This window comes from Leptonychotes weddellii, chromosome 2 (assembly GCF_054177405.1).
Source record: "Leptonychotes weddellii isolate Sample4059 chromosome 2, ASM5417740v2, whole genome shotgun sequence".
NCBI lineage: Eukaryota > Metazoa > Chordata > Mammalia > Carnivora > Phocidae > Leptonychotes > Leptonychotes weddellii.
Window position 1 is genome coordinate 178003227 of NC_138370.1, and position 21012 is coordinate 178024238.

The 21012-nt window shown below is 63.2% G+C and overlaps 1 protein-coding gene across 1 annotated transcript; it reads left to right on the forward strand.

Moving 5' to 3' along the window:
• The first annotated feature begins 3642 nt into the window (after positions 1–3642).
• CTBP1 (C-terminal binding protein 1) lies at positions 3643–21006 on the forward strand. The gene is made up of 4 exons (XM_081812818.1): positions 3643–3852; positions 15849–16003; positions 19430–19539; positions 20840–21006. Exons 1-4 carry the CDS (start codon positions 3813–3815, stop codon positions 20985–20987), a joined length of 453 nt encoding a protein of 150 aa, XP_081668944.1. The 5' UTR covers positions 3643–3812; the 3' UTR covers positions 20988–21006.
• The last annotated feature ends 6 nt before the right edge of the window (positions 21007–21012 follow it).

The following is a 21012-nucleotide window of genomic DNA, read 5'->3' on the forward strand; positions in this document are numbered from 1 at the left end:
GCTGTGGAGAGTGGCGCTAGGGAGGTACCAGAACTCTAGGCCACTTTCCTCTCTCTCACTTTCAGATGCACCTGTGAACTCCCTGGCGTTCTGCTCCAGCTACAAAATGAAATTGTGGGTGACCTGGACCAGAAAAACCTTTAATTCTGGCCCGGGATTGCCTGCTTCTAGGTAGTCCCACCTGCGGGAGGCCAAAGTCCCACTCAGTTTGTTGGACAGCCCTATCGCACTCAGCCTGTCCAGGCTGGAGCTGCAGATGTCTCCCCGGCTGACCCATCTGCCCTCGCGGTCCCCATCGAGACTGCAGCCCGACTCCAGCTGCGGAGGATGTGGTGATCAGGACCGCCTGTGCCCACACCCACATCGCCCCTTCCACAGTCAGGAATAGAACCCAAGCCTCCGACCCTCTACCCACGGCAGGACTTTGAGTGTGCTGCTCCCTTTCTGGAATGTTCTTCTCCCAGATCTCTGCAGGGCTGTCCTTCCCCCCACAGGGCTCCACCCCTGCCCCGTCCACCACCCCACTCACATGATGCCTCCAGGGTCTCCTCTCTTGCAGCCCCAAGACACAAAGTGGCCAGAGAGCACGCCTTCATGTCTCAAGAGCCGTCAGAATCACCAGAAGCTGGGACCTAAGGCCTCCTCTCAATGCCTGCAGGAGAGGCAGGGCTCCAGGGGACCCACGACATGCCCTCATGAGCCACTAGTGAACCCCGAGTGAGTGTCGCCCAGCAGCTGATGGATTTTGGCTTTGCTTCATGTCCACACTGACTATTGTTGTATAAATTAAGCAGGTATCTGCGCAATTCAGAGTACTCGGAATAACTAAAAGACAAAGGATCTTATATTGTTTGTGGAGAGAAAAGTAAAATATTAAGTTCTGGCATTAGAAATATTCTGAACTCCTTAAGGAAGGGAGCCCGACTGCAAGGCAACATCCCCAGTGGCCTGGAGGGGTGGGCCTGGCCTCTTTCCCAAAGGAGAAACGTATGCTGGTCTTCTTGGGCTCAGGGCTGTCTTCTGCAGTTAGCAAAGTTTGGGTTTGCTTCACCAGAAGGCAGAACTGAGTTACCAGGTTGTACTTTGGATGCAAAACCAGGTCTTGCTGAGGAGCAAAGGGGTGGGGCTCCTCCCATCTTGTCATTCTGGGTGGCGAGTTCTCCCGGGAGGGGGCAGCTTCACCTGGAGGGGACAGTTTCCTGGGCCAGGCAGGTGGGCAGCATACTGCCTTAAGTGTCAGGGTCCACCCTGTGGGCTGTGGTGGAGACACCTGGGGCAGGAATGAGCTTCCCTTGGGCCTTCTCATCTGCCCAACTCAGGCCCTTGTGTGCAGGCCAGTTCTCGGAAGGTAATTCAGGTTCTTCAGGGTCGTGTGCAAAGTTGGGGACAGAGTGGTGACAGGGAGTGGAGGGCATCAGGATGGCGGGCTTCCGGAGGCAGAAGCCTATGGCCTTGGTGCCTTTGGCCAGTCCTGAGGACTGGGGAGGCATGCATGGCATGGGCATGTTCAGAAGAGTACACCGATTCTTCTCACATCTCCATTGAGCAGGTTCCTACCTCAAATACATGGGGGTATGGGGGCAGAAACCCCTGCCTCCAGGGAGTTGGCAGTATAGCAGGGAGAAAGTCCAGACGGAAAGGTAATTTCCATACCAGGCATGACAGTAAGGAGGGAGGAGAAGGGGAAGGCAGCAGAAATAGCATGTGCAAAGGTCCAGTGGCTGGTGGGAAGAAGGGCCATGTGGCTGGAACATGGTAGGCAGGGAGGGACTCCTGGTTGGAGGATGGAAGGGAGATTAGAGGAAGGTTAGGTGTCCCAGACCTGGGGCTCTCTGTGATAAGAAGCTTGGATTTCCTCTCTGATTCCTGAGAAGCCACAAAGGGATTGGAGCAGGGGATGACAGCATCTGATTTACATTCTAGGGCCCCTGGTGACCCTGGTCTGGGTGAGACTGAGGTGGAGGGGGTAGGCATCAAGGGCACCATGGGTCTTAGTACAGGACAGGAGGAGCCAGAGGAGCTGGTCCAGGCTTGTCGGGGGCTCTGGTCCTGGGCACTGTTAAATGAGTAACTGCTGCCCGAGAAAGTGAGGGGTGTGTGGGTGAGACATGCACCCAGGTCTGGAGTTTTGATCTATTCCTTGTGACTCATTTTGTGCTTGCATTTAGGAAAGTTCTCGGAGACCTTTGCTAAATGTGCACTTACACCCTGTTTTCTCATTTCCCCCCTATGTTCTAATTAATCCAATTTGGGAGGTATTTCCATAGGTGAGTACTAAGTAAGGGTTTAAAAGCATTTGTTTTGCAAATAGATACCCAGTTCCCTGTTACCCTTGATTGAATCCACCCGTGCTTCCTCATCAATTTTTGAATTTTAAAAACAATAGCAGGATAACAGGATTTCAGGGTCGTCCACCGGGTCGCAGTGGGCTCTACTGATAGTTCAGTGCCAGGTACACGGCCGTCGTGTGTTACTGTTGTTTTTTCACCCAAGAGGACAGTTATGTTGCCTATCTTCACTGCCACCTGAGAACATTCCAGCTCCCAGGATCAGGGTCTCCCAGGGCTGGCTTCAGTCCCTTTTCCATCACTCCATCATCTCACCCTCGGGGCCTGGCTAGCTCCCACCCTAGGGGAACCTCCCGCTGGTGCCTCTCTGGAACTAAGCATAGGTTGCTCACGGGGGCGGGGGGCGCTGGGGACCCTGCTTCAGCCACATCTGCCCACCTTTGAGGGACCACGGGGCTCAGGGAAATCCCTGCGGAGGCTTCTTGATGCTGACTTCTGGCCGCTGTGCTCTCTGCAGGATCAGGAGCCTATCCCTGGGGCCTCCCATCCAGGGCTGCACCTCCTCCTGGGTCTCGGGGACCCAAGCATAAGGCCAGGTTTGCCCAGAGAAACTCTGGGATCCCGGCCGCGGCCTCCTGCGACCCAAGGCCGACTGACAACAGTGTCAACCTGCAGTGTCTCCTTGCAGTGGCCCAGGAACATTTAAATGATCCCTGCCTGGGAGCGGGGGGAGGTGTGGGGCAGGTGCGGCCTGGCAGTTAAGGCCCAGTGGGTGTGGAGCAGATGGGACCTGGCGAATGTGTGTGCATGTTAAGTGTGTAGATGGGTGCTTGTGTGGGTGTGCCGGTGTGAGGCAGGTACGTGTGTAGGACAGGTGAGTGTGTGCGCACGCACGGGCCAGGTGGGGCCTGGTGGTTGCAGGGCAGGTGCATGGCAGGTGCATGTGCGGGTGCAGGACAAGTGCGTTTATGTGTATGTGTGTGCGGGACAGGTGGGGCCTGGTGGTTGCACGTAGGTGCGTGTGCGTGGCAGGTGCATATGCGGGTGCAGGGCAGGTGTGTGTGTGTGTGTATCTATGGGGGGGGCAGGTGGGGCCTGGTGGTTGCAGGGCAGGTGCTTGTGAATGTGTGTGTGCGCGCGGGGGCGGGGCGGGGCGGGGGCGCCTGGTGGGTGCGGGGCAGGATCGTGTGCGGATGCACGCAGGTGTGGGCAGGCGCGGCCGGCGGGAGAGCCTCCCCGCCCGGGCGGGGCGGGCGGGCGCGGCCTGCAGCCGCCCGCGTCGTGCTGCGCGGCGCTCGCGCCTGGAAACAGGAGACTGCTGGGCCGGAAGCCCCGCCCGCGCGCGCGTCGCCTGTCCCCGCCCGGTGGAGCGGCTGCTGGCGCGGCGCGGCGCGGCTCGGCACGGCGGCGCCCGGGCGCAGGCGAGCGGGCGGAGCAGCGGACGGCGCCCAGGCCGCCCCACGCGCCGGGCTCGCGGCGGAGCGCGCCGGACTCGTCGGGGCCCGCGGCCGCCCGCGCCTTTCAATGGGCAGCTCGCACTTGCTCAACAAGGGCCTGCCGCTCGGTAAGGCCGCGCGCGCGCATTTCCGGCCGCGGGGGCGGGGCGGCGGGCGGGGCGGGCGGGCGCGCGCGGGCCCCGGCTTTGTGTGCGAGTGCGCGTGCGCGCCGGCTTCCGCGCGCCGCCCGGGGCGGGGCCGGGGGCGGGGCCTCGGAGCGCCGTGCGCGTGCGCGAGCCGCAGCGTGCGAGTGCGCGTGCGCCGGCGCCGCCGTCACGCCCGCCCGCCCGCCCGCCGCCGCCGCCGCCGCCGCCGCCGCCCGCGCAGGTGACACAAAGGGGCGCCGCACTCGGCCCCCTGACCCCCAGTCCAGGCCCCGCCACACCCGCGGCGCGCCCCGGCGTCCGGACCCAGCGGACCCACGGCCCCCTCCCGGGCCCGGCCCCCTGCCTCCCGGCCCGCGTGCACCCTGCGGGGCCCGGGCCGGCCTCCTGGCGGTCGCGTGGGCTCGCCTCGCGGGGCCTCAGGGATTTTTGCTGGCGTCCCCGCTCCCCCGGGCTTCGGCGCTGGCGTGCGGAGCCGCCTTGGGGTCCGGCGTGTGCCGGGAGGACGCGGGCTGCGTGCGGGCTCAGAGCCCCGCGTGCACGCCGGGCGCCTCCCGCACCTCTGCGCGTTCGTGCGGCCTCGCGCCGCCGTCTGCATTTCCCATGTTTGCAGCATGTTTACAGTGAGGACGCTCCGCTGGTGGGGAGGGCAGCCCCGGCCAGCAGCCTGGGACACACGCACCCCCAGCTTGGCCACCTGCACGCTGCGCTCTCGCTGAGCCCGTCCTCGCCCCCTCCATGAGCCAGGCGCCCTGGCCCCTGTTCTGCGCGCAAGGCAGCTGCGCCCCCCTCGTGTTGGGAAGGGTGTCGGAAACCAGGCCCTTGGCGGCTGCTGTAGACCACACAGGGCAGCGTGCGGCCGTGGGCAGCAGGCCGGCGGGGCACACTCCGGGGGGGCTGCTGGCCTGCTCGCCGGCCAGTGCCTGGTGCCCCCGTCGAGCCCGGGTATCGGGGGCCATCTTGCAGTTCCTGGTCCACTAGCAGCGGCCTGGGCTGGGGCCCCTTCCCCGGGGGCCCTCCCAGGGTGCGGCAGGGGTGGGGCCAGCCTGGGGTCTGCCCGGGCCGCTGCCCCTCCTCCTCCCCTCTGCTGTGCCGTGGAGCCTGGGGGCAGGGGCTCCCTGAGGCCCGCGCCAGGGAGAAGCTGCAGCCACACCTGAGCCTACGAGTTGGAGGCTAGATCTTTCTCTGGCTGGGTGCCCTGCCCAGCCCTCTGCGTGTCTGCTGAGAAATGAGGGCACCACCTCGGCATGCCCGGGAGGACAGCCTTTCAGCTGGCAGCATCTTGGAGAAGCCCGGAACCTGGCCAGGAGCCAGACCCTTTTGTAGTGATCATTTTCTCCATGATTGTTTAGGACAGATTAACCTTCTGGATGGGGGAGAGGGGGACCATGTGCCATCCAGAAGTGGAACAGGATTGGCTTTCCTCCGGTTACTCTGAATCGAGTACCCACAGACGTGAAACCCTCACCCAGCTCCCACTTCTTGGGGTGACTGGAGAGTCAATTTGCAAATGGGGAGATGTCCATATCCCCTTTTCCCACCTTTATTCCCCTTTTCCAGGATCACTCCCCCTTCAAGAGCAGCGACTTCATTTGTATAAAAACAGACACAGCAGAGTGCTCAGCGGGGCTGGTCTCCACCACCGTGGGCATTTGAGGCACCTGGAGCCGTGCACACCCACCCTGGGGTCGTTGCGGACAATCCACTCGTGTGTGGGATGGCATCCCCAAGGTTCTTGGAGGAGCGATCAAAGAGGGCCAAAGCACAGACCCAAGCCCATCCCTGGGATAGCCCGGCCAAGCCCTGACCAGTACCTGTAAAGTGGAGATGGCAGTGTGAGGCCATTTGGGATCATGAGTGAGCTTCTGCCAAGTGTTGGGGACTGGGGACAGGGACAGGGCCGGGCTGGGGACAGGGCCAAGCTGGGGGACAGGGCCAGGGTGGGGGCCGTTGCTTTCCGTAGCTGCTGTGTGTGCTCACCGTCATTGTCCTGCTGTCCCTGGATGTCAGCCTGGCCATGCGTGCTCTCTGGAGTTCACCTTCTCTCTGTCCTCAGGGCTTTGCCAAAGCTGGCCATGGGGGTCCTCTCTGGACCCGGGCTTTGGTCTGTCTCCTCTCTTTGCGGCCCCCGGCGGTGCCTGCTGTGTGCTCTGCTCCATTGGCTTTCCAGGTTTCTTTTCACTTGGGTTTTATTACCATCTTTGAGCATGTGGTTCGGTTTGGGCATCTCTACAAGGGCTTGTGAAGGATGCACACTTGGGGCTTCGTCTCTGTCTGCCGTGTGCAGGTGTGTCCCATCCAGCCTCCCTGGGGTGTTTGTGCAGTTCTGGCCTGTTCTCCTGGACAGGTTGCTGTCCCCTCTCTCTGAGAGATGGACTCATGGCTGGAGTGACCTGTCTCAGCCCTGGATCCTCCTCTTCTGGCTGCGTTTGGGGTTTCTCTTCTATCCTCTTCAGCTTGAGGACGCACAGGGTGGGGGACGGGGCACAGAACTGCTGAGGTCCTGCTAACTGTTCTGAAAGCCCCATGCCCTGGGAGGCTGGAGCCACCCCTTGTCTGTACATTTGTACATGAGGTTTGGCCATGGGGTGAGCTGTCAGATGTTCCCTGGGGGAACCCCAGGGCAGAGATGAGCACCTTTCTGCAGGAGAAGGGCCCTTGGGGTTCAGAGGTGGGTCCGGCCTCGGCGCCCCCCAGCCCAGTGGAAGCTGAGACGGGCAGGGGCTTCCTTTGGGCCAACAGGCCATGAGCGGAGGGCTGGGCCCATGACATGGCCTTTGTCTGCCACCAGTCTCTCACCTGCCCCCAGAGTGTCCGTGCCAGTGCCCTTGGGGTGTTGCCCGGCCCGAGTAGCTGGAGCGCAGCTTGCTGCTGGCTGCGCCTGGCTCCTGGGTGTGGAGGACCCAGTCAAAGGCTTGCGCATCATGAGGCTTTTTACCCTGTGGCAGCTGTCATTCTGGAAGACTCCTGGTTTCCCTGCCCTGGTGGCGTGAAGGAGGATCCGGGGGAGGGGGGCTGTGTATGGCCCTGGCACCGCCATCTGCAGGGGTGGGGGGCCGTCCGTGACGCACTTGCCTCCAGTTCCCAAACGGGACTGCACTACCGTCTGCAGAAGCTCAGCTGTGCAGCAGCCTGTGGGCCGTGCACTGGCGTGGGGCCCTCACTTGTCTGCCCAGACGAGCCCCAGGATGTCCCGAGGGGGTGCACCCATGTTCTGCCAAGCCAGCCAGAGATCTCATGGACTGCTCGTCCTGCGCCAGTGCCAAGGGGACGCTCTTCGTGCTGAATTGTTTCTGCCTGTGTCACCCTCGGGGGGGTCCCTATGTCCCTGCCAGCCCTGTAGCCTGGGCCTAGACTGTGGCTGGGAGGATGGTGACCCCCTGGTAGGACTGGAACTTGGGACTGTTGAGAAGAAATCCCAGTGCGGGTGGGGGCAGGGGCCGCTTTCTGGACCCTCCCAGGTGTGGACTCTGGTCTGTCGGGAGGCCCGCGCGGTGCCCGGCACCCTCGTCAGGCCGCCTGTCTGACTCTGGTTGTCCGGGGTCCGTGACGTCCATGTGGTGCGGTGAGGCCCGGCCTCGGAGGACGTGTCCCCGCCTGGGGTCTCCCCACAGCAGCTGTTGAGTATCACATGCAGAAGGGCAGGAAGGTGACGTTCTTCAGCCCCAGGTTCTTGTGCGTGGGATTCTGAAGCATCACGAGGCAGGACACGTGTGCACACGTAACAGCGCGGGAGAGGAGCATGTGGGAGTCTCGGTGACAGGAACACGCCTTTGCAGCAGTCTTAGCCACGTGTGGGGGAGCGAGCGCCTTTCTGGTTGACGATGAGTTAAGGGTACAGCGCGGTGCGAGCCGCTGCTGGGGGACGTGCCCCCTGTGCCCAGCAGCTCCGCATCGCCCAACGGGGCGCCTGACCTGCTCTGCGCGGGCTCAGCTCCCGCCCGGCCGAGGCCCTCGCCCAGCAGACCCTGCCCTGGGCAGCCGGTCCTGGCGCCTCCAGACCATAGCAGAGTGATGCCCCCCTGCCCCCAGCTGGCCGTGCCGGGCGCCGAGCCACAGGAGGATGTGGTGGGCCGGTGGGGGCGGTGAGGAGCCCCTTCCCGGGGGGTGTGACCGTAGTAAGCCCGAAGCACCAGGAGCCTGTGGGGAGCCTGTTGTGGCAGAGGGTGGCTTCTCGGAGGCGGAGGGGAAGGCTGGTAGGGGCCATGCTGTGGACTTGGCGTTTATGCCGAGGGTCTTCAGGCTGTGACAGTCTCTGGGTCTTGTTTCTGAAGCCTCTGATGGTGGCGGGGAGGGGCGTGCTGTCCTGGTGGGAGCACATAGGACTGGGGGGCTGCTCTGGTGTTCGGGAGACCCGGGCCATGGCTTTGGAGCCTGGGGCCCGAGGGGTGAATTCTCGGTGTTGAGTGTGGGACGCTTGTCAGAGTTGCAAGGGGAGGCGTGACCGGCCAGGGACGCGGGATGCTGAGGTCAGGCGTGGCTGGGTCTCGGGCACCACCCCCTGGGGTTCCTGCTGGTGCCAGGGAGCTGCTGTGGTTGGTCTGGGGAGGGCTGGGCGCCTCGGGTGTCCCCAGGGTGTCCCCAGAGTGTGCCGCCTGCACCCTGATCCCTCCTGGGGCTGGGGGTGGGGTAGAGCAGGAGGACGGCCTTGTGGTCAGCTGGGTGGGGCTGGGCATAGGAGAGCTCCGCCCAGACACCCGTGGGTGGGGCCCTGGGGGCCCCGGTCCCCTCCCTTGCCCCATTGCCTTTAAAGTGAACTTTCTGGCCAGCTTTAGGCTCACAGGAAGATGATGAAGGCAGCCTAGCGTGTGTCTGTGTCCCTGCAGGCAGCTCCCCGTGCGGGGCGGCACAGCCCAGGTCCCGCCGCCCCCTCCTGCTGCTGCCTGACCAGCACCCGCCTGTCCGACCTGGAATTCTGTGCGCACGTTTGGGACAGCGGCCTGTGCTGGCGTTCCTCATGCCCTTGTGCGGGGGTCTAGCAGCAGGGCGTCTCCTGCAGCCCAGCGGGTCCTGCCGCCGCCCGCACCCCCAGCTCCCGGTGAGGGCCTCCTGCATCACTAGCCGTGCTGACCGCCGTGTCCCCCCCCCCCCGCTGAGTGGCGGGGATGCAGGTGTGTGCACTTGGTCACCTCCCACTGTGGGCCCCCAGCCCCCCAGGGCCACCGCCGCACAGTGCACAGCTCACCGTACGCGGAATAAAGCGCGAGCTGTGTCGAGGTGCTTGTCAGAATTTGCCCGCTCCCCGTGTGCTCGCGGGGTGCCACAGCCGTGCGTGCCCGGCGCCTGCCAGGTGCAGGGGATGCCCAGCAGCCCCTCTTCTGGTGAGGCTGTAAGCAGCCCACGTGTCTGTCTGGAGTGGGACATCAGAGTAGGGCAGGAGGTGGCCAGGGAGGAAGCCAAGGGAGCCTGGGAGTGTTGAGTAGCGGGAAGGGCAGGGGCAGCGGCAGCCTGCAGCCCGTGGGAGGCGCCCAGCCCATGTCCCACCCTCCCAGACCCCCGGCCAGCTTCTGAGCCCCACCCCTGACACTCAGGCCCTGTCCCTGGCCGAGGGGCTCTCGTACCTGCTGTTTCGGAGCAGGTGGCTCCCAGGAGCCTTGTGCCGGTCATTGTGGGACGGGCACTGGGGGAACATGGAGTGGGGCGGAGGGACACAGGCTCATGGGGTGTGTAGGAGAGGGTCCTGCACCTCCCCGGGGTCCGCCCTTCAGCTGTCCCTTTGTAAATGTGGGGCCACTCCCCTGAGGGCGGAAGGTGAGCGGAAGCCCCGGCCTGCGTGTTTGGGGAGCTTGGGGCAGTCCTGGGTGGTTTCGTCAGAAGCATCTGTACCACGTCACTAAGTGTCCCCGAGGCGTCTGTTCTAAAAGAGTAGAAAATAACTGGAGACAGCACATCGGTTTCCTTGGCTGGGTGACAGTTTGGGTTGGTTTCTCTGAGGAGGCAGAGTGCCCCTTGGACATTACGTAACGCGTGGCCCTCCTGATGGTCTCCCCGCGGTGCAGTCTGAGCCGCCGCGGCCATGCTCCCGGCAGGACCTGGGACAGCAGTGTGGGGGCCCAGCGCCTGGGGGGGTGGGCAGAAGGCAGCCGGCCGCGTGCTGGGACCACCCGAACCTGCCTCCGCCGTTTAAATGCGTTCAGATAGTGTACGTTTTGCAGTAATGTCTTTTCAATTTTGCTGTCCGTTTTTTGTGTTTTTCACGTTCTTTTTAATGAACGTCATGTAGTTTTTGTGATTTTTTTTGCGGCAAAACTGTCTTACGGATAATTAGGCACACAGGGCAAATGCTTGAGAAAAGATGCTTTCGGTGAAAATATCAGACGCAGTTGGGCAGCGGTGACCAGAGGACGGGCAGCGGTGACCAGAGGACGCACAGCGGTACACGTGGCCTGGTGGCCCTGCGGCCCCCGATCCCCAGCCCTGTCCTCACCACCTCAGTTTCCGCGTCTGTGTAGCGGCCACCCCTGTGTTCCCGTCGTCCTTTGCCTGTGTCCGTGGGGCTCTCTGTGGTCATTCTGGGCAGTGAGATCACCTGGCGGGGCTTCCGTGGGGCACGTTCCAGGAACGAGGCCGAGTTTGGTGGGTTATCGCACCGTGGACGTCCCCCAACACCAGCCTGGAAGCTCCTTGCGGTCACTCGGTCTCATTCTCCCAAGCACAGTCGGGCGGTGGAGTCCCGTGGTGCTCACTGCTGCTGGGCTTGGCTCAGCCTCCCTGGCCCCGGTAGATGCCGTCGTGCTGTCTGTGGGGCCCCGGGGCCAGGACGGGCCGGGGCCAGGCTCACCTTTGCCTGCGTGCACCTGGGGCCTGAAGTCACCATGCGTCTGCCCGCCGGGCCCAGGGACCCTCAGCCTGACCCAGTCTGGCCTTTGAGCCCCACGCCTGCCGGCGCTCCCCTGGGTGGGACACGCCTCACTGCCCCTAGTAAGGGGGCCGAGACGCACCCTGGCCCCTTCAGGCTGCTCACGGGCTTCTGAACCTAGGTCAGCTGATGGCAAAGCAAAGCTTCCTTTCGAAATCATTTTCACAGAAAGGGTGAGCCGGGGGCATGGTAGAGCACAGGGTGAGATGCTCCGTGTGCCCGAGGGGGGTCTGGCTCTCCTTACTGGGGTTCACACAGCCCCGGGCCCTTGGCGTGGAGTGAGTGTGCAGATAAGAAGGCCGCCACCCACACACACACCACCAGCCTGTGCCGTCTGCCGCCGGCCACCCCGAGCACGGAGGACCCGGCTGGGGACTCTGGTTGCTTTCAGGCACGCCTGGTGCTTCCTTCTCTGGGCTTTAGGAAGAACACTGAAGAAAGCCTTGCGACCGCTGGTTGGCATGACCCCTTCCTAACTCTCCGTCCCTTGCACACGCTGAGTGTGATCCCGTGGGGCCCTCCAGGCGGGAGGGCAGACGGGCTGACCGCCCTCGGCTCCGTGGAGGTGACCACTGTGGTCTTGCCCGGCAGGATGCCGCTGCTCTTCTGCGGCTGTGGTTGGAGTAAGTGTGGGCCACCAGTGGAAAGTAGAGGGGCAGGGAGACGTGGCGGGATTAACTCGATTTGGGTTGCAGGTCTTGGGGTTCTGTGGCGCTCCATCCCGCCTGTGCCTGGCCACAGCCACGGGGTGCGAGTCCACCAGCAGCTGGGGCCCACCCTCCCTCCCTCGCCGTCTGTAGGCACCCAGCCGCGCGGGATTCCCATGAGGCCCGACCTCCGGTGCTGCCACTGGGCAGGTGCAGGAAGCCCCGAGGATGCCGGGCCAGCCAGCCCCGAGGGCTTTATTCAGCTGCTGCTGGTTGACACCTGACCTGAGGCCTGCCTCCTTGGGGAGGCCCGCATCCTTGGGGCGGCCCGCGTCCGTGGGGTGGTCTGCGTCCTTGGGTGGCTTGTATCCCTGGGGTGGCCTGCGTCCGTGGGGAGGCCTGCGTCCTTGGCGGCCAGCTTGCTGCCAGGGCCCAGACACCTCACGCCTGTTGCTGGCTCCATGCTCACTTTGGGAAGGTCGAGGTAGAGGGTGAGCCTTGCCTCAGGGCGGGGAGAGCTCCGGCCGGCACAGCTGGGCCTCTGACCGTCTGGGCCTTGCGCACCACTGCGTCCTGCTCCTGTAGAGGCCGGGCCGGACAGTCAGCGAGGGTCCCTGCAGGTTCTCTGGGGCCTCAACCTGTCACAGAGTAGCCCCCTCCCGCTTTATGAGGTGTGAGCGACATTTCTTATTTCATGACTCATCGGGTATGTTCTTTATGGAACAAAGTTAAATCAAAGGTGGGTCCATCGTTTGCAATTTCCCACGTTTTGTATTGAGCCGTGTATCAGGAGAGTTTGGGCCCTTTGGGCTTCGAGCCCCTTCTGCCGCCGGGCTTGACCTCAGAGCAGCCCTGGGGTGGGCCTGGCGGGGGACGGGTAGGTCTGACCTGGGCAGAGCGTGTCACGGTCCCCTGCCTGGGGCCCACCAGCCGCCGCCCACCTGCCCCATGAAGGACTCTTAGCTATGACTGGATCGACAGGGAGAGGGGGCTCTGGTGCCCTCCGCTGAGAGAGGGTCCCACCTCCCATGGAAGGGGCAGCTCAGCCCCCAGCAGCACAGGACGGTGCCAGTTTGGCCAGGCCCAAGCTGGCCGGCGGTCACTGGCCGGCACCCAGCTATGGCGAGCTGCGTCGGGGTGGGGAGCAGGATCCTGGCATGGGCGGTCTGGCCCGGCCGGGGGAAGGGCCTCAGGGCATGCGGCCTCACAGAACTGAGGAGGAGCCACGGCTCTGTGCAAACCCCGGGCCACCTGCCAGGCCTCTGGCTTCCTCCCACGGTGTGGCTTCAGCGCCCTCGGACCAGGGGGCCCGGTGTGGAGCCCATCATGGGGACAAAGGCCTGTGAGCCATCCTTTTCTTGGCAGAGAGCTGGTGTTCTCAGCCAGCTGGGAGCTGGTCCTGAGGGGTCAGTGTGGGGGCTTGAAACGCACAGAGGGACTCGAGGGGAGAAGCAGACCGTCCCCAGCATGGGCCTGAGACTCCCAGCATGCACAGCTGCCCTCCTGCCACCGCACGTCCTGGGGTTGCTGCAGGCTGCACGTGGCTGGCCTGGCCGTGGCTTCTCCATGGGCCAGTCTGGTTCCTTCGTGGTTGAGCCCAATCAGCAGAGGACTGCACCACCCGAGGTTTGGGTCATAAAGCACATCCACACTCGGGCGGGGACAGAGGAGATCAGTCAGAAATCACGCCTGCAGAAGCCAAAGGTGAGCGTGGCCGTCCGACCCGGCCCAGGCTTGCAGGTCAGGACAGCAGATCGCCCGCCCTTGGTGTGGATGGGGTGGTTGCAGCAGGGGTCTGCACGGGTTCCGTGGGCTGCAGGCCCATCCCTGCTGGTGCTCGTCTATCCGGTGTCCCTGTGGCCAGCAGTGGGGGGGGGGGTGCATCCAGCCCCCACATCCATGCAGCCTCCCACCCTCGTGGCACTCCTGCTCCGTGTGGGGCCTCCCAAGGTGCACGCCGACGGCACTCTGGGTCTCAGTCGGTGTGATGCCTGGCTACGCCTCGGGGGCCAGCCCCAGTGCCGTGTTCTCATGCTGAGAGCAGGGGTCAGGTGCTCGGGTGGGTCCGGAGCACTCCTGAAACCTCCTCAGCCTGTCCCTGACGGGTGTGTGACCCACATGCGTGCTGTTCTCCATGTCTCGTCAGGGGAGCTGTGCCTGAGTCGAGTGCCTGTCCCTGGCGGGCACTGTGTCCCAATCTGCATCCCCCGGTCCCCCTCCAGGTGGCCTCATCCGAAGTGGCCTCTCCCTGTGCAGTCACAGGCCCGGCAGGCTGTTGGCAGCGTGAGCTAGAAGCTTGCAAAGCGAGCTGGCCACAGACCAGAGACCCACACTCGCAGTGCGTGGACACTGGCGGCACGTGGGGTGGGGTTCCCGAGAACCTGGAGGAGACATTGGGGCCGGCCCTTCAGAGGAAGCCTCTCGCTGCACCTGCATCCCAGCCGTGCCCACAGTCCGCTCCTACGCCGGGCGCGGCCCCTCCTTGCGGGCAGGTCCCAGCCTGGCAGCTGCAGGCTTGGGTCAGAGATGCACTGAGAAGCTTCACCTTTGTGGACCTTCTGGCATCTTTGAGTTCTAGTTGGCCCTGGATGGTATTTTAACGTGTCTCTTGTGTTTAATTTTTAGTCAGACTTTGACCCCGGCGCAGGCTTCAGTGGTCGCCGAGGATCAGGAGCCTAAGAGCTTTGGTTCGAGACAATTAAAGACGTGGGATGAGGATCCAGTGACAGGACGCGGTTCTGCCTGGGGATTCTGAAGATAAAACGCTTTGAAAAGTCGAATTCATGGTCGTGGAAGCCGAGCCCATATTAAGAAATGTCAGGTTGGTAGGGGCTCCTGGAGTTCGCAGCGGCTCGAAGCTGGTCCCCGCGTGGCCGAGCACGGGCACGGTGGTCCTCTCCGTTCAGTGCAGGGCGGCCCGAGCGCCGGGAAGGGGCCGGCAGACTCCCGGGCTTCCCACGGCTTGTGCGGCGGGTCAGAGTGGCGACAGTCCCCCCAGGCGGCAGAGCACGGGGCTTCCTCGGGGGTCCCATCGGAGGCCTGAAGCCCCAGGTGGGCCAGGCCCCGGTCGATGCTGGGTCTGTTCTGGTCGTCCTCCCGTGAACTCAGTGCTGGGCTGGGGCGTTACCATGGAAACCCGAGGCCTGTTCCGGTGCCGGCCGCGTGGTCAGGAGGCCAGCGCCTCCCTGGGGCGCGGGGCGGGCGTGTCCTGGCACTGCATCTTCTCGTGCGCTGCTCACCGGGTCACACGTGCTCCTGCAGGACGTGTCCTCGCGCCGGCGGCAGCTCCAGCCCGCACTCTGCAGCCTGCCTCCCAGCCTTGGAGACTGCCGAGGGCTGAGGGCTCCCCTCACGTGCGTTACATCGGTCCGTGTTTTTTAGAACTAAAGCCGAGGGATGCTGCAAGTAGGCATTTTCCAGTTCACGTGAAAGTAGCGACGATAAGCCCATTCTGTGCCAGTAACTAACAGTTCTACGTGAAACATCACCATTCCCCAAGTAAAGCTGGAGAGATGGGTGGCGCTGTCCGCATGAGGGCACAGCTCCATGCTCTCTGGAGACGGCGCGTGTCTGCCTGGCCGAGGGTCACCCATCGCCCCGCCAGGTGGGAAACACGCCAGGGAGTGAGGGAAGCGACTGAGAAGGGGTTCTGGCCTCGCAGACCCCGCACCAAGCTGCCGGCTGGGGCTGCTGGGTCTGTGCGCTCACGTGGTGGTGGGTGAGCCGTGCGCCCCCGGGCGTGGCTGCCTACTGGGCTCTGGGCCACGGGCAGCCAGTCGTCCCCGCCCCCGGTTCTCATCCTGCGCCGCAGTGCTGCCCACGTGCTGGGCAGGGCGGGTCTTTGTGGGCCGTGGGTCTGGGCGGCGTGGACGGGGCCACGGGCGGCTCGTCAGCTACCACTCCTGTCACCTGGGCGGCCCTTGTGTGTCCGCTTGGCCCCGGATGAGGCGTGGTCACCTCCCGTACGGAAGGAGCTTTTAACAGATCTTAATCTTCTTGTCCCGGCTGTGTTCGGTGTTTTAACCCTTCCCCACCTCTGCTCCGTTTCTTCCCTTAAACCTGCAAGTGAGATGCTGCTGGGCATGGGGGGTGGTCCTGCAGGGTTTCTGGGCGGCCACGCTGCAGCCATAGGCAGAAAAGGAACGGTGGGTGTTGTTGTGAAGCCGGTGACGTGACCGTCTGCGTGTTCCACGGTCAGAATGGTGAAGACCCTGGCGGGGCTGCCACGGCACTTCCACGCATGTCTGGGCCCTGAGTCCTGTGGGGGTGGTGCCGGCCGGCGGGGTCGGTGGGCTGTAGCAGACACTGGCTCGCTCTTCGCAGAGATGTTTTTACTCAGGTTGGACGAAATCCAGACGTGTGGACACCTGGGATGTGTCGGGCCGTGGGTGGTGGTGGGCCGCGGGGGTCGCGAGCTCTCCGCTGGGGCTGAGCGTCTGCTCCTCTCTCTGCAGGCGTCCGACCCCCGATCATGAACGGGCCCATGCATCCCCGGCCCCTGGTGGCGCTGCTCGATGGCCGGGACTGCACGGTGGAGATGCCCATCCTGAAGGACGTGGCCACGGTGGCCTTCTGTGATGCGCAGTCCACGCAGGAGATCCACGAGAAGGTGACTGGGGGTGCCTGAGGGAGCGGGGAGGGCAGGCGGGTCTCAGGTGTGTGTGTCTGCTGCTCCCGTGCCACCCAGACCTGTGGCCACTGTCACCCCCTGCCGGACGTGGACCTAGGGCTGCTTTTGTGGCTGCTTGAGCCACTGTGTTGTAACCAAGTGTTCCTGGAACGTGGAGCCTGGGGCCGTGGATGTGGCCAAGCGCAGTGGGGCCGATGAGCTGCACTGTCCTGGTCCCACGTTGGTCACCCAGGCCATCCGGGCTGGCAGTCAAGCACGTAGGCCTGGGTGTCTGCTGTTCTGGAAGCGGAACTGACCAGCCCTGGGTCTGGGTCCTGGCGACAGGACGGCGGACGCAGCCGCATCCTCACACTGTCCGCCTTCCAGCCTGTTAACGACCGCATCAAGCCTTGAACGGGGATTCCGCTGTGCGGCGGGCACCCCGCGGGAGCAACGGACAGTCCTCTGTAGGGGAAGGTCCCGTCGACAGAGCCTCAGGTCATCCCAGCACTCATTTCCTGTTGCGCGTCCGTCATGGGATCTGAGGACACGGGCAGAGAGAGAAGACTGAGCTCGCAGCCTCGCGAGGAGCTGATGACCATGGGAGCAGCTTTAGTGAAAGTCTAGAAGACCCAGAGGGTCCCCACGCCACGGGACGGGGATGGGCCAGGAGGGCGGGGGTGAGGGGCTGCAGCCGAGGGTCCGGTGCCACTGACTGAAACCTCAGGACCCGTGGGGTCGGTGGGGAGGGGTGCAGGAACAACAGGACGAGGTGTCGCAAGCCAGCGGACGGCGGTCCCCCTGGAGGAGGCATGCGTCGCGACACAGCTGGTGTTTATCCCAGAGCGGCGAAGCCCAGTGTACGCTGAGTCCTGCCCTTGAGTGTGGCCGCAGTCGCGGCCCTGCTCCCCGGAAGCAGGAAGAACCCGGCGGCCTTCGGCAGCGCGGGGTGCCCAGAGTCTCCTGGGCCATGGAAAGGAGCGTGTGCAGCAGGTGGCCGGCGCTTGGGGGCACGGTGCTGTGCGCTTCTGCTCAACTCGGAGCAGGGTCACAGGATGGAGGCGGGGAAGCGGGTGGTGAGGGGCTGCTCCAACTAACTCGGGCTAGAGCCACCCTCCTGCGCACACGCGCATGTGTGGGGATGGGGGGCAGACTGCAGAGCTGGGGGGCGGCTCTTGGCAACTTTCTGTGCATTTTAAACAGTTTCAAACTTTTTTTAAAAAAATTTTAAAAAATAAACTACAGGGAATGAAAGATCTACAGATAGAAATGTTTAAAAATCATGAGCAATATTGAAACAAGTTCTGTCAATAAATCTGGAAACTAAGACAAAACGGATGTTTTCCTTTAAGATTGTAACTTACAGAGTGATCTCCAGTTCACGTACAGCCCAGAGCAGCGAGTCAGGCCGCCGGCGAGGGCGGGGACACTCAGCGTGCTGGCGACTCACCGGAGCCAGCGCACAGATGGCGCCCCTCGTGCCTCCACGGGAAGCCGTGGCCTGCCTGTCGGGAGAGCGGGTGAATGCGTAGAGGAGCCACCCTGCGGGCCACGCTCTGGAGAGGAGAGAGCGTTAGGGCCAGCCAGTTGGAGCCCTCGCGGGACCCGAAGGAGCACCTCGTGCGGCCAGTGGCACGGGAAGGCGCTCTTGGAAATTAAACACGCACGTGAAAATTTAAATGTTAATAGGAAGCTTGAAAGACACAGTCACGGGGAGCCTGGGAGAAAGATGGGAGCGAGGAGGCTCAAGGACAGCCGCGCAGACCCAGGAACCCATGCCTGGTGTGACTTGCAGCCGCAGGCCTCAGGGATAGCCCATATCCCAGGGGAAACGCGCTTCCTTTCCCAAGCCTTGCTGCTGGTGTGGACAAGTGACGGTCCAACCAGGAAGAGCCAACAAGGCTTGTGTGCAGAGAGCCGCCTTCTCTCTGCTGCCTGGAAACCAAACGTGATGGCTGGAGCCCACGCAGCCACCTGGAGCATAAGGGGAACCGTGCTTGGGAATGGCCGAGCCACAGGATGGGAGCCCTGGCCCCTGCTGACTGTGGTGCTAACCCAGGGCCCCGGACCACCTGTCTGCCCACCTCCGCTTAGAGGGAAACGACGCATCCCTGTGGATCAGGGATTTCTGCCTCCTTGTAACTAGCTGTACGGCAGATGCTGAGTGTTCCAGAGGAGAGACCGTGCCGTTCTCAGCACAAGGTGATGAAGAAACCTTCAGAGCTCAGTGGAGACCAGCTCTCCCAGCGTGAACCCAGGACGAGTGTCGGGGCCACAGGATGCTCTGCTGCTCAAGGAGCAGATTCTCCCAGTGTCACCTGCAAAGAGACAAGAATCAGACCAGCCCCAGGTCGGGTGCTTCAAAGCTTCTGGGGAAAACAGCTTTCAGCCCAGCGCTGCATATCCGACCGAACCGCAGGAACAGGGGCGTTTTCTGTTACTCTCCTGGAAAGCTCTTTGAAGACCGGCAGCTGCAAAGGAAGGGGCACTCATGAGAAAGGGCCCCGTGGGGTGGGAGGGTGCTGTCAGCTGGCCTGGAGCAGGGGGTCCCCCAGGCACACGTCTGGGAAAGCAGGACACCTGTCGGGATGGGACAGTAAGGCGGCGCTTTGGGGACATGCCAGGGAAGACCGCAGGGGACCAGTCCCAGGAGGGAGGTGCTCAGGCTGTGTGAGAAGTGAGGGGAGCATCCAGGCAAGTGCAGAAACAGGCCTGGAAGCAAGCCTTGGGTGGCAGAGGGCAGCAGGAGGGCCACGGCGACTCTGGGCAGAGAGTTGGGCCGTGTCGGTGCCCGTGAGTGGGTGGGACAGACGCCCTGGGGCAGGGGAGAGGATGGGGAAGTGAGCCCCGGCACGGCCACATGTGTGCACGCGTCGCAGCAGATGAATTGGGGGAGCTTCTGGAGGGGATGTGCTTCTTACCTGAGGCACGTGGTGCAGAAAACGGTGCCGCGTACAGGAAAAGGTGGTTTGATTAAGAGGCAATCAGAAACAATCACGTGGCGAAAGAAGGAACACGTGAGAAGTGGGTGGACGTTGGCAGCACCTACAACAACCAGGGATTTGGCGGTAGATACTCAGGCTCCCGGCAGAAGGTGGGTGACGGAGGGGGCGTTTGCGCGAAGACAGAGCGGCCACCGGGAAGCAGGGGCTCCCGCCACATGTGGCCGCACCAGGAGGCGCGAGGCGCCACCCCTGCTCCGGGGGGGGTGTGGCCGGGCTGGCTGCGCAGACCTGAAGGATGCAGTGTTCTCTGGGCCTGCGCGCGGCTGTCTGTCACAGGGAGGCGTCTGGAACCACGGGCAGCGTGTTGGAGGCACCGTGCCAACGCTTTTCTGAGCTGAAGCCGCACAGAATGACCCAGAGAGTAAGTAAAATCCACAGAAGTCACAGAACACTTGTGAATCGTGCATCTCTGTGTGTGCAGGATGCGAGCGCAGCCCCCACCTCTGGGACGGTGTGGTGGGTCCTGGCCAGGGCCCACCAGCAGGCATCCTTCTGGCCAGCCAGACCCGGCCGCCCTGTACGTGCTGCCCGGTGAGTTCCCCTCCGGCCCTGCTGCCACTGGGAGCACCCGGGGCCTGCGCTCTGAGTTCATCCTGCAAGGTGGGCCCCATGGGACCCCGTTTCGGGGTTAAGGACACAGGTCACAAGCCTGGTCACACAGCTGGTGGAGGGGTATGTGAATGGACATCTGCTGGTTTCCAACTTACGGAGACAGACTGGGCCCTGGGGATTCCTGCCAACTTCGTCCCCGGGAGGTCTGTGTGATTCCTGGGGGTATCCCAGCCACTTTGCAGTCATGACAGGGAACGTGAGGAAGCTGCAAGGAGAGTGGGCCTAGGGGCTGGATGGAGCTGGATGGATGTCCCTCTGGACAGAGCTGCCAGTGCAGTGGGCTTCCGACCTGCAGCTGAGCAGGGCCTCCCTGGCCCAGGGTCGGGTAGACAGCCACGGAGCAGGCTGCAGTCCCTGTTCTGAGAATGCTTCACTGGGTACCACGTAATTAAAAATACGCTTAGGAGAAAAAGGTTAGGACATGAAAAAATAACTTACCAAGACACGTATGTGGGCAAGTCACCCTCAGAAACGCAAGGAAAGGTAAAAACAGTAGATGTCAGTCTGCGTCCATCACACATTGCGTCTTAAACCCTGGACTGCGCAGTGTTGCACGGTCGGTGCTGGTGGGTAGTCCCACCGCCAGGGTGCAGCGAGCGGCACTTCCCGGAGCCCCACAGCGGGTTCTCCCGTGGGCCTGCTAGTCTCCACCCTAAGGACTCATCTCACGGAAGCCGCGGGATTTTACCACGGCTCGGCTGGCAGTGGAGGCCGCCCGAGCGCCCCAGCAGTAGGGAGTGTCCAGACAAGTTATGGGTCATCCGGGTTGGGATGTAGCGCGGGGTGGTTAAAGTCATGATTTGGAGATTGTTTACTGCCGTGGGTCAGCGCTCAAGATGAAAAGAAGGTTGCCATCTGCACACACCACCGGCCTTTGCTTTGAGCATCCTCCTCCGCGCCTGTCCACAGCTGAGCCTCCTCTGCATGGGCATCTCGGGAGGAGGCCTGCATGCGTCCAGCTGCCGAGGCTGGAGACTCAGGCTTACCTCTGGAGCTTCCCCGGGTCCAGGGCCGCTCCTCCTAATGCTGGCTTGGATGCGTCTTTCTCTCTGTTCCCACTGCATGGCTGTCTGCCCACAGTGGGCACCGACGAGTCTGTCCACTCGCCCCCCACTGCTGTGGCCACCCTCCTCCAGTCCATGCAGCTCGGCACAGGGTGGCCAGAGGGCTCCTCCTGTGGTATGGTCAGCCAAGGTCTGTTTTCTCTCCTCCATCCCAGGCCCTCACTGCATCCACCTCCTAGCCGGCCTCCCCATGCGCTCTGCCCTGTGAGCACTCACTGCTACCCAGCTGTCACACGTGGGTCCTCACCCCACCCACACCAGGTGCAGTCAAGGTACCAGGAGTCCATGCCTGTGCAGCCTTGATGTCCTCCCGGGAGTCCAGGACTGA

Excerpts from the sequence above, each read along its gene's own strand:
- CTBP1 (XM_081812818.1), top strand. The coding sequence starts at position 3,813 with ATGGGCAGCTCGCACTTGCTCAACAAGGGCCTGCCGCTCG. Across the intron at positions 3,853-15,848 it reads CAACAAGGGCCTGCCGCTCG|GCGTCCGACCCCCGATCATG; the intron begins GTAAGGCCGCGC and ends CTCTCTCTGCAG. Across the intron at positions 19,540-20,839 it reads CGCCCTGTACGTGCTGCCCG|GCCCTCACTGCATCCACCTC; the intron begins GTGAGTTCCCCT and ends CCTCCATCCCAG.